A 12,952-nucleotide genomic window follows, 5' to 3' on the forward strand; every position below is an offset into this window, starting at 1 on the left:
ATACAACATCCCCAAAGACCACTGCTTTTTCCTACGCTCACAATACAGATCAAAAAGACATGGAAAAAAGGCAGTTTTACCTACATGCATATTTGCACATGAATAGATGTGTGTAAAAGCCCTTTACTTTACACCAGGTCACTTCTAGCTGTTATGAAAAACATGGCATCTTTTCAAAGCAAAATCTGGTACAAAAGTTATTAAACTCCTGTCAGTGGCTACATTTACGGGGGAAAAAGGTAGGTGAGCAAAAATTGTTTTCTACATTATTTAAAAGTGCTTCTATGTAAGGTGAAACCTCTCCCAGGTCTTGTTGTCAGCCTTTGCTAAAGTTTGGGGCTGTGCAGGAAAATGATTTTTAGTGGGAATCTTCAAGCAGGGCTAATGTATTCAGAACTCTTTTCCTTCATTATATTCTTGCACTGACATATACATTGGGCCTATGTATTTATGTATCCACCTATATATGAACCTCACATATATACAGCAAGACATACATATATACACCTCTCATATATACTCTTGTAAAACCTACGACTTCTGTAATACAGTCTCAAAAATCCAGCTTCAACAATAAAAAGGAATTAAAAAATAGTCCCAGCTAGTATCTTCCCATGTTCTCCAAACATCTGTTTTTCCTCCTGCTCAAGAGGGAAGGCACTCTAAAGTACATCAAGCTTAATTTAATTCATTTTGTTTGCAACAGCACAGGCCCTGCAGATGATGATCCAACAGAAAAAAAAGGATGTACAGCCCAAGCTGTACATCCAGCTGCCAAAAAACAGATCCAAGGCACAGAAAAGAGGTTCTCACTCCAAATTCTATGGCCTCCCACCACCCCACCTTGGAAATTTTTCAGAATTGTTTCTTTCCACTTCTCATCTCAGAAGAAACATCCGTTGTATTTGTCTGAGCACAGTGTCAAACTTCCACACTGGCTTTAACTCATGCAATCCACATCAGCAATGGGGATGTTCCTCCACACCCTACTCTGACCCACCTCCAACCCTTGATGCTGGCTCAGAGGTTATTCCTGAAGAAAACTTCTATTTGCCTTAGGAAAGTCAAATCAAAGCAAACCAAGTCCTGGTGAGGACACCCTTCTCCCTCCTCCTAGGTGACTGAAGGGCAGATGGCACTATCCCAAGACTTTGCTTTTGCTGCTCCCAGCTCTAAAACAAGCCTAAATACTAAACAAATGCACAAAGATGATGTATTGCCATGGAACAATCACAATCAGGAATTACTGAGCACCTCTGGAAGCCAATGGGTCGCAGTAACCACCTGAGCTCAAAGGAGCAGGACTGATGGATCAATGCACAAGCCTACATGTGTGCGGCATCCTTATCTCATTGTATAACCAACTAAAAATCAGAAAAAAACCACAGATCCCCCTGGCTGGGCACATTCTTCTTTTATTTTAAAGCTCGGTCTTGCTTTAAGAACTGGAAATTACTGAATTTCCATAGATTAAAACAGGGTCTTTGCAGCAGTCACAGAATCATAAAATTGTTTTGGTTGAAAGAGACCTTTAAGATCATCAAGTCCAACTGTCAACCCAGCACTGCCAGGTCACCATTAAACCACAGTCCTCCTCAGCACCACATCTCCACAGCTTTTAAATCCCTCCAGGGATGGGGACTCCACCACTGCCCTGGGCAGCCTGCTCCAGGCCTTGACAACCCTTTCTGGGAGGAAGTTTTTCCTCATGTCCAACCTAAACCTCCTCTGGTGCAACTTGAGGCCATTTCCTCTTGTCCTACTGCTTGTTCCTTGGGAGAAGAGGCTGACTCCCATGTGCCTCCAGCCTCCTTCCAAAGAATTGTCAAGAACGAGAAGCTGTCCCCAGAGCCTCCTCTTCTCCAGGCTCAACAACCCTGGGTCCCTCAGCTGCTCCTCACCACACTTGGGCTCTAGACCCTTCCCCAGCTTCGTTGCCCTTCTCTGGACACACTCCAGCCCCTCAATGTCCTTCTTGGAGTGAGGGGCCCAAAACCGAACCCAGGATTCAAGGTGCAGCCTCCCCAGTGCCGCGTGCAGGGGGACAATCCCTGCCCTACTCCTGCTGGCCACACTAGGTTTGATACAAGCCAGGATGCTGGTGGCCTTCTTGGCCACCTGGGCACACACACTGACCCATCTTCAGCTGTCTGTTGACCAACCCCCCAGGTTCCTTTCTGCTGGGCACATTCCAGCCACTCTTCCCCCAGCCTGGAGCGTTGCCTGGGGTTGTGGTGACCCAAGTGCAGGACCCAGCAGCTGGCCTTACTGAACCTCATACAATTTCCTTCCTGGTAACAGTTCCTTACAAAACATTGAAATGCTCCCCTGACTCCACACTTCACAACCATATATAGGTGTTGAGAGGTTACTGTTTTGCCACCAGTATATTCATAGCTTTTAAGAAAGCCAAGCTAATCCTCAGTCTTAACAGGGCAATAAAGCGCATCACCTAAGCTTGTCTTAATACTTGAGTAAGAAGAGACACTTACCAATGCCCTAAGTTTCTAAAACTGGCAGATTTACTCACTTCATCCCACAAATGCCTGTGCTCTTTTTTTTTTTATTTCATGATGGCTGACTGATCAAATACAACGTTGACTCCTCTCCCACTCATTTCTCTTTCCAGAAGCACTCAGCCCCTCAAAAAGCCACACGTGGCTTGGCGAACACTCTGCCTTGCCTAACAGCCACCATCAGTACGTTCATTGGCTTTATTCCCCCTAGGAACTGAGGTGGTTTTACTTTATATGTACCAGCAACCCTCACTGAAACAGTGACAGCACATGCACTGAGACAAACCAGGATTTTACTACCTGTCAATCAGCGATTTTACTACCTGTCATCAACTTACAGTTGTGCACACTACTGCTCATGCAGTAGATATTTCACAGGAATCACTTTCCCCCCCCCTCTTTCTTCTGCTTAAATCAAGCTTTAGCAGAAATAACCCCAGGAGGGGGACTGAGATGAACCACCACGGAGCAACAGCACTCTGTGTCTCATATATGCGTGCTGTCCCCTCCCGTGGGAGTCCAGCCTGTGTTAGGCTGCGTTTCCCCACCACAGACAGCATGGTGTAGCAAGGACCACATGTACACCAACGCTTGTGAGACATGAGATGGACAATACCACCACCCCTGTCCCATCTCCACCCCGGGCACACAAATTACCCTTCACGGCTGTCTACAAAGGTCTTGCTTAAGCACTTCTGCCTCAGTAGCGTGGCTTCAGCCATGGCTGTCACAAGCCCATGTTGTTCCTCAGCACGAGAAACAGGAGTCAGTGTTGGACTGGGGAAGGGGTGGCAACTCCTTGTCCTAACAACTGTAAAAACATATGCAGGGACAAATGGCTGCAAAGGAGACGGTTTCACCAGCCTTAGAAAAATCTCTTGAGGGCATTTTCAAATACAACCCGTATTTGGATTTAGGTGCGTGACGAAGACTGTGGCCAGCATGTCAAGGGAGGTCCTCCTCCTCCTCAACTCTGCCCTAGTGAGGCCACAGCTGGAGTAGTGTCCAGGTCTGGGCTCCCCAGTTCAAGGGAGACAAGGAACTAATGGAGAGAGTCCAGCAGATGCTATGCAGATGCTGAGAGGCCTGAAGCATCTCTGTGAGGAGGAAAGGCTGAGAGCCCTGGGGCTGTTCAGCCTGGAGAAGGCTGAGAGGGGATGTGATCAATAGCTAAAGGGTTGGGGGGGGCAAGAGGATGGGGCTGCCCAGTGACAGGACAAGGGGCAATGGGCACAAACAGGAACCTAGGAGGTTTCATCTGAACGGGAGGAAAAAATTCTTTCCTTTGAAGGTGCCAGAACTGGGAGCAGGCTGCCCAGAGAGACTGTGGAGTTTCCTTCTCTGGAGACATTCCAAAACTGCCTGGACACAATACTGGGGACCCTGCTCTGGGTGACCCTGCTGGAGCAGGGGTGTTGGACAAGGTGATCTCCAGATGTCCCTTCCAACCCCTAACACCCTGTAATTCTGTGATTTGACATACTGAAGTGTTTAGAAATAAATGAATCACACACGGCACCTCCGCGGCAGGCACACCTTCGACTGCTCCGGTGGAGATAGAGAGATGCTGATCGTGCACATTAGTTGACAAACTGACAGAAATTGCATTGATTAGCACTTTGAAATGGGTGGGAACACCTGCACTGCCCCAAAGCAACCATCAACACCTTCACTCAGAGGGAAGCTGATGATCTGCTGAAGGATGTCCCCACCATGCCAAACTGGTATTTTCAAATTACTAACAGCTATTGAGAAAGTGTTCCTCAGTTTTGGTAACAGCAGGCCAAGGGAAAAACATACACATTAAATTATGGGAAAAGCAGCCAGAAGGAACTTACCTTTGGAGAACACTTGAAATGCATGCCAGGTACTGGGAGTGTAGTCACGTACATTGTAATACACCGATACAGGTATAGTGTGCCAACTATACAGAAAAATCTTCTGCCAATTATAGACCTAGAAGAGAAAAAAAAAAAAAAAAAAAAGAAACAGGAAAAAAAATAAGGTCACTCAATACAGACAAAATGTGCAATGGTAAATAAAATTACCTACCAACTGTTCTTGATGCTTTTGAAACTCATGACAGTATCAGGTTATACCTGAGAATATCAAATTGTTTTACAAATATTCCCACACTTTATAGGTCAGAAACACAAAAACAACTCAACTAACATCACCCATGAAGGTGATTACAGGAAATATAAGGATTAGAACAGAAAAGCTTGTGCAGATTTAGTGCTGAAGATATTAAAAGGGATTTCATGCCCCACGGCCCTCCATTAGCTTTGAGCGGTCACTAATTTTCTATTCAAGGAAGGGGATAAAGTAACAATATTTTCATTATAAGATGAAAAGGCGTAAGTTTATTTCGGCTGACGCAGGCACTTACCAATTACAAAGGGCTGCTTGAGAAGAAATAGCTTTTATGACCCAAACGAGCGAGAACACATCTTTCCTGAGTGGCATTAAAGAGGAAGCAATTTACATCAGCAACAAAACCTCCAAAATACAAATTTAGAGCTGTGTTGGCTACAGGACAGGGTGTTTTCACGGGAAGCCACTCTCAGGGCAAGCAGCTGTAGCTGCAAAGAGATTTATTCATCGAGGGCTGCCAGCCGCTGACGTACATGGAGAGGGAGGATGCGATTTTGGGGTACTCCGTGGTGGAGCTCTGCCAAACCAGTAAGAACACGTGGGGTAAAGAACTGCAGCTTGCACTCCAGAGTGACAGCCAGCCCCAAAAATGGCCCGCTGAGCTTCACTGCTGCCTACCACTTAATAACGCCCCAGGGACAGCACTGCGTCAGTTAAAGCCCTTCTGGCACAGCCATCAGGACAGCAGCAGCCCCCTGGGGACCCCGCGGATTCGGGGTTACAGAGATCCAGGGCAAACCCAGCTGGGACCCCCTGGGGCCCCCGCGGATTCGGGGTGACAGAGATCCAGGGCAAACCCAGCCATAGCACCTCCTGCCCCTGACCACACCAGCCCCTGGCCTCCTGCTGGGCACAGCCCCTGGCACTTCCGGGTTGATTTTGAACCATCATTATTCAGAATTACGATCATTTGGGGAATACAGGGGTGACCACACAAGCTGCAAGTTCTGGCATTCATTTGTCGCATTCATTCTTAAAAAAAAAAATAAATATTTCTATCAAGCCCAGCTCTTTCGAAGCTCAAAATTGGCAACCTTCTTTATTTTTAATGGCTTTTGGCAGAGTTATTAAGCTGTAGTGCTCCACTCTTAGAGGAGTATGACTTTGCAGTGCCAGATCAATAACAACTCAAGTGTCTTAATTTATCAGAAAAGCTTCAGCTATTATACTGTAAATGTATTTTGTGTTCGAGCACTCGCTGCTGTCGAAATGCAGCATTTTGTGTTTTCTCTTCCCCCTCCTGATGCAAACATGGACAAAGCTGGGAGTTAAAAAACATTTTACTTCATTAATGTAGCTCCATGGAGTGAATTTAAGAGTGGCAGGCAACACGCCACTGGGCCAGTGCTTTCCTTCCGTGTTTACTATGGGGATTTTTTTCTCTTGGAAGGGCGATCCAATAAAGATCCCATATCTGGCTTTAATTACTAAACAAGAACTTGTTTTTCTTTGTAACTTGGTATAAAGGCTAATGGGGGGGTTGGGAATTACAGACCAAGCAGTGCTGTGTTTCAAGAAACCGAAGGAGCAGCAGTGTTTCATTGAGCAACGAGCTTTTTCCTAAAATTACCCCACAAACATACTGGATTGACATGGAGTTAGTGTATTTTGGCTTTGGAAAGTCTGCATCAAAGTGCTGTGTACTGTAGTATTTAAAAAACATGTAAAAAGCCTTACATTTTCCCTTCTCAAAAGGATTTGTGTGTGCATGTGTGTTTATGCGCCAGCTGGCAAGTGCTTCTAAGCTTATCCCTGGCCAAGACAACTTTTCTTACCACTACCCAGACCTCACCTAACGTGGGCAGTGAGCGTGCAACTTTTTCAATCCCATGAGCGTGCAGGCTGGATCAGATGTCAAGCGTGGCCAAAACCCAGCACTGCACTTCTCCCAAACATCTGGGAATGCTTCCCAGAGGAGTTAATTCTGCCTCGGCAGCTCGCCTGGATTCCTCGAGCTCCCCGCGGCGTCTGTGGAAAAAGGCCCAGGCAGCCAGGAGTCCCCAGCCAAGACCTGCACTCCCACCCTGCGCCTGCTTCCTGGTGAAGAACCAAGCCAGGCCGAAGCCACAGATGGTATTTTGCATGGATATTCAAAGGAAACTGTTGCTGACTTCCCCACACCAAACCTAGTGCCTTGTCCCAAAGCTAGCGAGAAACTCCAGTCTCTACCTGAAGATAAAATTAATTTTCAGGCACACAAGCAGTAACAGGGGCTGATGGAAACTGTGCCACATGGTTACCTGGACAGACACACCCAACACTCTCCTCTGTTTTGGCCCCAACCCTGCAGTCCAACGAAGGAGACACAGAGGTCCTACCCAACATTACCATGCAATCCCTGGATTAAACAAGGAAAACCTGAGTGATCAGTGTCATGAATGACACATCTCTATTGTCCTTCATTGCTTGGGAGAACAGCAGGTTTGGCTTGGATGAAATCAGATTATGGGCAAATAATGGATCTGTTAGGATAAGCAATAGGAATTTCACTGCTTGGCAAAGAAAATGCTTCAAAGAGTCTGAAACTAGGAATCTGTCTCCTTCAGTCAAAGGTTCACCCCAGCCACTGCCTGCAGTTTAGCTCACGGGTAGCAAAGCTGCTGGTTCACTGGTGACACTGGGCTGACACTTAAGACACATCTGTGAATGGCACCTCTATGATCTGAGTAGGTGAGGAACCAGGTCTCACCCTGCCCTGCAATCACCTGGCTCCCTATCTTACCTTCAGATCTTGAATGGAGTGTGGCAATGGCTAACCCTGTTACCATCAAGGTCAGAGAAGTGAGAAAGGTCTAGCTGGCTTAATTCCATCTCCTTATTCTTGAACTAAGTTTCAAAGGGAGGTGAAAACCAACACCACAAAAGTGATTCATGCTCTTTTTGCAGCACTTAGTGGTTCACCAGCCAAAGCCATGAGAACGAGGTCTTCCAGATAAGGCCACCTCACTGGGCTCCTGTCCCCACAGGCACCTCTCTGGTTCTTCCCTGTCTGCTGCTTACCAGCAGCTCGGGCTTCTCAGTCTCCTATTCCTCTGCTCACTGACATAAAAGAAGACTTTTGGACTCCAAAGCATTACACAACCTGTACACACACTGACCAGCCATTCCAGGGAATGGAAAGCTCTGCACCTCCCTGACATCTTCCCCTAACACCAGAAAGAGCCCTTCTAAAGGAAATAAAATCAAACACATGAAAGAAAAGGGGATGGGGGACACAGGGTAGAATCTTCACATCTATCAACAATACTGTACTCATGCCTCACTGCTGTAAAATCTCTGGGGACCTCATGGATTCTGCCACTGTTAATCTAAAGACTTCATTCAGCTCCACTGCAAGGCATTTGATCCCTCATACTGCCCTATTGACCTGAGACCCTGTTCTGGAGAATAATCCCACGTCACCTTCTCTATATGCTTCCCTTGGTTTTGAACAACTTTTATGCTCAGAGATCCCAAGGAAGTCACTGGTCCCCCACATTCAGTGCAGGAGAGGAGATGGAGTGCAGCTGGGAGCACTGCAGCTACCAACACAAAGTGATCCTGAAGCTTTAAGTCCTTCCTGCCAGACAGATATGTGCACATTTAAGAAACAAAAAAAAAGAAAAAAATCAATATCACAGGTTTTTTTTTTTACAGTCCTATAATAACAATAAATTAACCATTCTAAACCCTTTCCTTTAAGGAACAACACCACTATAAAAGAGCACAATGGTTTTAAAATTTCATCTGATACAATAGACCAGGTAGTATAAAGCAGCAGAAAAGAATGAATAAAAGCATCATCTCAGTCTTGGGGATTATTTAAACTTTTATCATGTTTCTATGGAAAGCCACAGCTGTGTTGCACAAGGGTATCCTGCCCCAGCTTTACAAGTCTCTTTTTTCAAGACTCCTGTACCTTGGTAGCTGGTGAACCATGTCCTAACATTTAAGTTTTAATGTTTTTCGCCATTATAAGGGCAAGTGATTCATTGACTTCTCTTTTTATTTCTTTTAAAAAAGGAAATCTGTAATTCTAAGGCCATTACAAAATCCTGCAAACCAAATGATCTTGTATTTCACAGTGAGGCCTAAATTACATTCCTTCCTCAGTTTCCTACATAGAAGTCACAAAAAAGAGTCAGTGAACAGGTAAAGAATGAGAAGTTGTGCAAGCAGAGGAGAAGAGGAAACTCTTTGGGCTGGGCAGCCATGGGGACAGGCTTGTGCCTAGTTTTTGAAACTTTATGATTAGCTTTGGACACACTGTGTTGGGCATTACCTCTGCCACGTAACATCAAGGAGAAAACGTACTTCAAGGCTTTCTCACGCAGCACTGTCTAGCTGCACAGACCAAACCACCACGTGCTGGTTTTGTCCAAGAGTACCCTAACCCTAGGGTAGGTCTTTACACCACACGAACTACAGAGACACTAAATGGATTCCAAGTGGCTTTGTGTCTGTGTTCACACGCGTGTCAGCTGTGCTGCCTCTAACCAGGAAGGACAGGCTGCTGAGCCAACATCACTACATGCAAATCACAGCTATTCACACGTGAAAAGGCTTCAAGTACACTGTGCAGGCAAAGATGGGCAGGGCCATTTCTTAATTTCTTAGATAGCAGCTAGACTGAACTTCTCCCTTCTGCACAGGCAGTCCCCACAAACTGCAGGGTATCGATTTCAGTGCGGGAAACCACAGTAAGAAAGATCACAAGAAGCTTAATTTTATTTGGAGGTAAACCAGCATCTAACCTCCAAAAGCTGCCAGAAGTATACCCTAGCACTCTTTTTTCAAAAGGTTTTACTTACTTGTATTTCAAGAGCAGCCACTGAACAAACCACAGTCCTACAAGGATCATGCCGTTGATTTCACAAATAGAAAAAGCCCATTGCACCCGATCAAAGCGATCAAAAAATGCATCTGGTAGGGGAGGCTGCACCTCCTTGGGAGGCACTCGTTCATGAACGACTGAGATAGTCACTGTGGTAAAGATGAAACAAGAAAGTGCATAAATAAAAGCCAGGAAAGTCTTGCCCCATTCCATAGGATACTGCGAGCGCTCCGGCTCTGGCATGGGGATCTTGATCATCTCCTTCTTGTACCCATTTGGCATCCCGTTCAGCTTCGTCTTACTGCTGCAGCCGTTCTCGCGCGCGGCGTTGCCGACGCGGATGTGCCCGTTGACGTGCCCGTTCTTGTGAGCCTCCATGTGGTGAGCCATTTTTAAAGTTTCGATCATGTGCAGTAGCCTCTGTCCGCTGTCAGAAGACACCCGGGAGAGAGGCGTCTTCTTAAAATCCTCCTCTGTCAGGTTGATGAGATCCTGCCCGGTGAAGCTCTTCAACGGCTCGCAGTACTCCGGCACGGCGTTCTCCGTTAGCCAATTCGTCACCTCCTCGGGTGACCACAACACCACTTCTTTCATCTCGACAGGCAGCCGGGGCACAGTCTGACATCGGTTTTAAATGGGGCAGCAGTCACTGCGACTCCAGCGACGCGTTGGGAAGCTCCTCCTTGGCTTCATCTTGTCCACGGAAGCGGTTTGGCAAGAGGCAAGTGCCCGTCTCGAACCCTCCGACACGAGCGCCCAGGCGCCACGGCACGCATCGGAATCCGCTCACTTCATATTCGTGTTGGCATTCTTCTACCTGGGGAGGAGAAGAACCCACAAGCAGTCATCAGGGCGGCATTGACCAACAGCTTAAATTCACCTTTAAAGACAAAACTACTGCAAAGGAACAGTTAGACTCTGGCATGGAAAAGACTAACAGATTTGAGCTCTAGCCTTGTACACACAGCACTGTCCTTTCCAAGCTTGCTACTGATTTCCCAAGAGCTTTAACAATTTTTTATTATAAACACCACTTTGCAGCTGTGGCAAGGACTCCTTCCTGCTCTATATTTGTTAGATTTTCTGTTACTATGCAGCTTTGGCCCACAACTAATAGGTTTAAGGACCTACAGAGCAACTTTTTAGTGTTATGCATGTCAGGAACCTCTCCCCCTTATAGACTGGTATCTTAATGCAGCATGTTGCACCTAGTTATCAGATAGGAAGCTTGTTTTTTGTTCTGCAAGGCAAAAATATCTCATGTGTCACAAAAAAAAAAAAGCTTTTCCACAGGTCAGTGATGTAAAAATAATGATGTTGATAAGCAAGGTTATATATACTCTCTGGGCCAAAGCACCAGCAGGAAAATCAACACCCAAATTGGTGAGCCTGAAAATAAACCCAAGTATTTACATTTGCAAAACTCAGGCAGATGTTTAGTAACTCTTCAAGGTAAACTTTATGGTTTTGATGGTATACTGCCACAATTCAAATAAATGTTTGTCAACAGCTAAAAAAGGAACCAGCAGAAAAAAAAAGCAAAAACTAAAAAATAAAATAAATAAATTAGGTTACAAATTTCTGCACCCAATTAACTACAAATGTCGATTAGAAAGCTTAGAAAAGCTGATAACTTCCAATAGAAAATATTAGAGGAAAACAGACATTACTTGCTGGAACCTCTTCCTGCATTTTTAAGACATGAGCAGCAAAATCCTCAGCATAAGGCAGCGATCATGTGGCAGTGAACACCACCAGCAAATTCCTAGGTTTGAGATAGTGCTTCATAACAGAGCCCTCCCCAGAGCCAAGAGAAGAAACCAGTGAGGAGCCCTGTCTCCCGTTTGCCATCCCACGGCCTGAGTCTCCCCCGCAGGAGGCTGCGGCGTCGCAAACACCAAGTGACCTAAAGAAAGTAACAGCAGAGGGAAAAAACACTTCATATTTTCAAAAGGCGTAGCATGCCTTTATCAGCTTGAAGAATATTTTTAGCTTCTTACAAGCTACCAGATGTTTGTGCTTCATCACAGGGAACAAAGTTTCTGCTGAGGAAAACCAAAATGATCTACACTACGGGCAGGATTGGAGTAGAAGTGGTACAACACAGACACAGAGCTATATGTGACCATACTGCACACAAATACGTTTTTTGCCCTGTTACCTCTCAACTGAGCAGGAAACACAAGGTGCAGTTTTTAATCCCTTTATCCAGGGAATGAACCAGGTCTGGTGACTGAGAAAAGGAAGCACTTGGGATAAAGGACTGGCAGGACTTTGTGTATGCCACCTCTCACTTGTTGGGCACGGCATGAACATGCAGATATTTAAATCTGTGGAGCAAACAGGGATGAAGCTGAACACTGGTCCTTGTGAATATTCACCCTGTTTTTAAACAGCAGAAGAGAGGCTGCAGCTCTATTTTTTTTCTTTCTTTTATTTCTTCACTGGGATATGTACTGCAGAAGGCTTTTAGCCACAGATTGCTTCATTATTCAAGTTGTGTTTAGCAAATTGGTATTTAGTTACACAGCTCAGAACATGGAAAAAAAGGATGGGTTGAATTATGCATGTAAACCCACATTAGGAACTCCCACAAGGCTTTAGCTGAAGGAGAGCACCTCGTCTCTCCATCATGCTGGTTCCCACTGTAGTCATGTTATCACAGAGTACCTGAAATCCTGAGTCTGGCTCAAGCATGACTCATAGAATCACAGAATCTCTGTGGTCAGGTCAGAAGGACCTCTAGGATCACCAGGTCCAACTTTCCTCCCAGCACTTCCGTGGCCACTAGACCATAGCCTCAGGTGCTACATCTGCTCGTTGCTTAAACAGAGATGATGACTCAAGGCCTCAATTTGAGGCCATTTCCTCTCATCCTATCATCAGTAATTTGGGAGAAGAGACCAACACCAGCCTCACTACAACATTCTTTTAGGCAGTTGTAGAGAGCAATAAGTCACCTCTCAGTCTCCTCTTCTCTAGGCTAAACAACCCCAGTTCCCTCAGCTGGTCTCCACTAGGCGTGTTTTCCAGCCCTCTCACCAGCCTTGTTGCCCTTCTCTGGACCCACTCCAGCACCTACATGTCCTGTGGTGCCCAAAACTGGACACAGTGCTCAAGGTGTGATCTCACCAGTGCCGAGTCCAGGGGCACGATCACCTCCCTGCTCCTGCTGGTCACACCATTTCTGATCCAGGCCAGGATGCTGCTGGCCTTCTTGGCCACCTGGGCACACTGCTGGCTCATGTTCAGTCAGCTGTCCACCAACACCCCGAGGTCCTTTTCTGCCAGGCAGCTGGTGAACCTACACCCATTTCCATGCTGGGGAGAGTTGCTGCCACCAGCAGTTGTGGAAAGAAGTTTTGCCTCCAGCTCCCTGTTTGGCCTCAGTCTGTGCATTAAGAATGACTGTCAACCTTGAGCTACCTCACTTACTAGTGCCTGGGGCTTAACTCACCCACTGCAGACC

The 12,952-nt window shown here is 46.1% G+C and overlaps 1 protein-coding gene across 1 annotated transcript in view; it reads right to left on the reverse strand.

Moving 5' to 3' along the window:
* The window catches only part of SGMS1 (sphingomyelin synthase 1), a gene marked incomplete at its 3' end in the record, with an annotated part of 12,176 nt that extends 1,966 nt beyond the window's left edge, over window positions 1–10,210 (reverse strand). The window contains exons 1-2 of the mRNA XM_008941987.1: window positions 9,461–10,210; window positions 4,355–4,472 (exon numbers count right to left, since the gene is read on the reverse strand). Coding sequence (XP_008940235.1) covers window positions 4,355–4,472; window positions 9,461–10,077 — 735 coding nt within the window. The remainder of the gene's footprint in view (window positions 1–4,354; window positions 4,473–9,460) is intronic.
* Between the last annotated feature and the right edge of the window lie 2,742 nt (window positions 10,211–12,952).

This window comes from Merops nubicus, unplaced genomic scaffold (genome assembly GCF_000691845.1).
Source record: "Merops nubicus isolate BGI_N331 unplaced genomic scaffold, ASM69184v1 scaffold15990, whole genome shotgun sequence".
In the NCBI taxonomy this organism is placed as follows: Eukaryota; Metazoa; Chordata; class Aves; order Coraciiformes; family Meropidae; genus Merops; species Merops nubicus.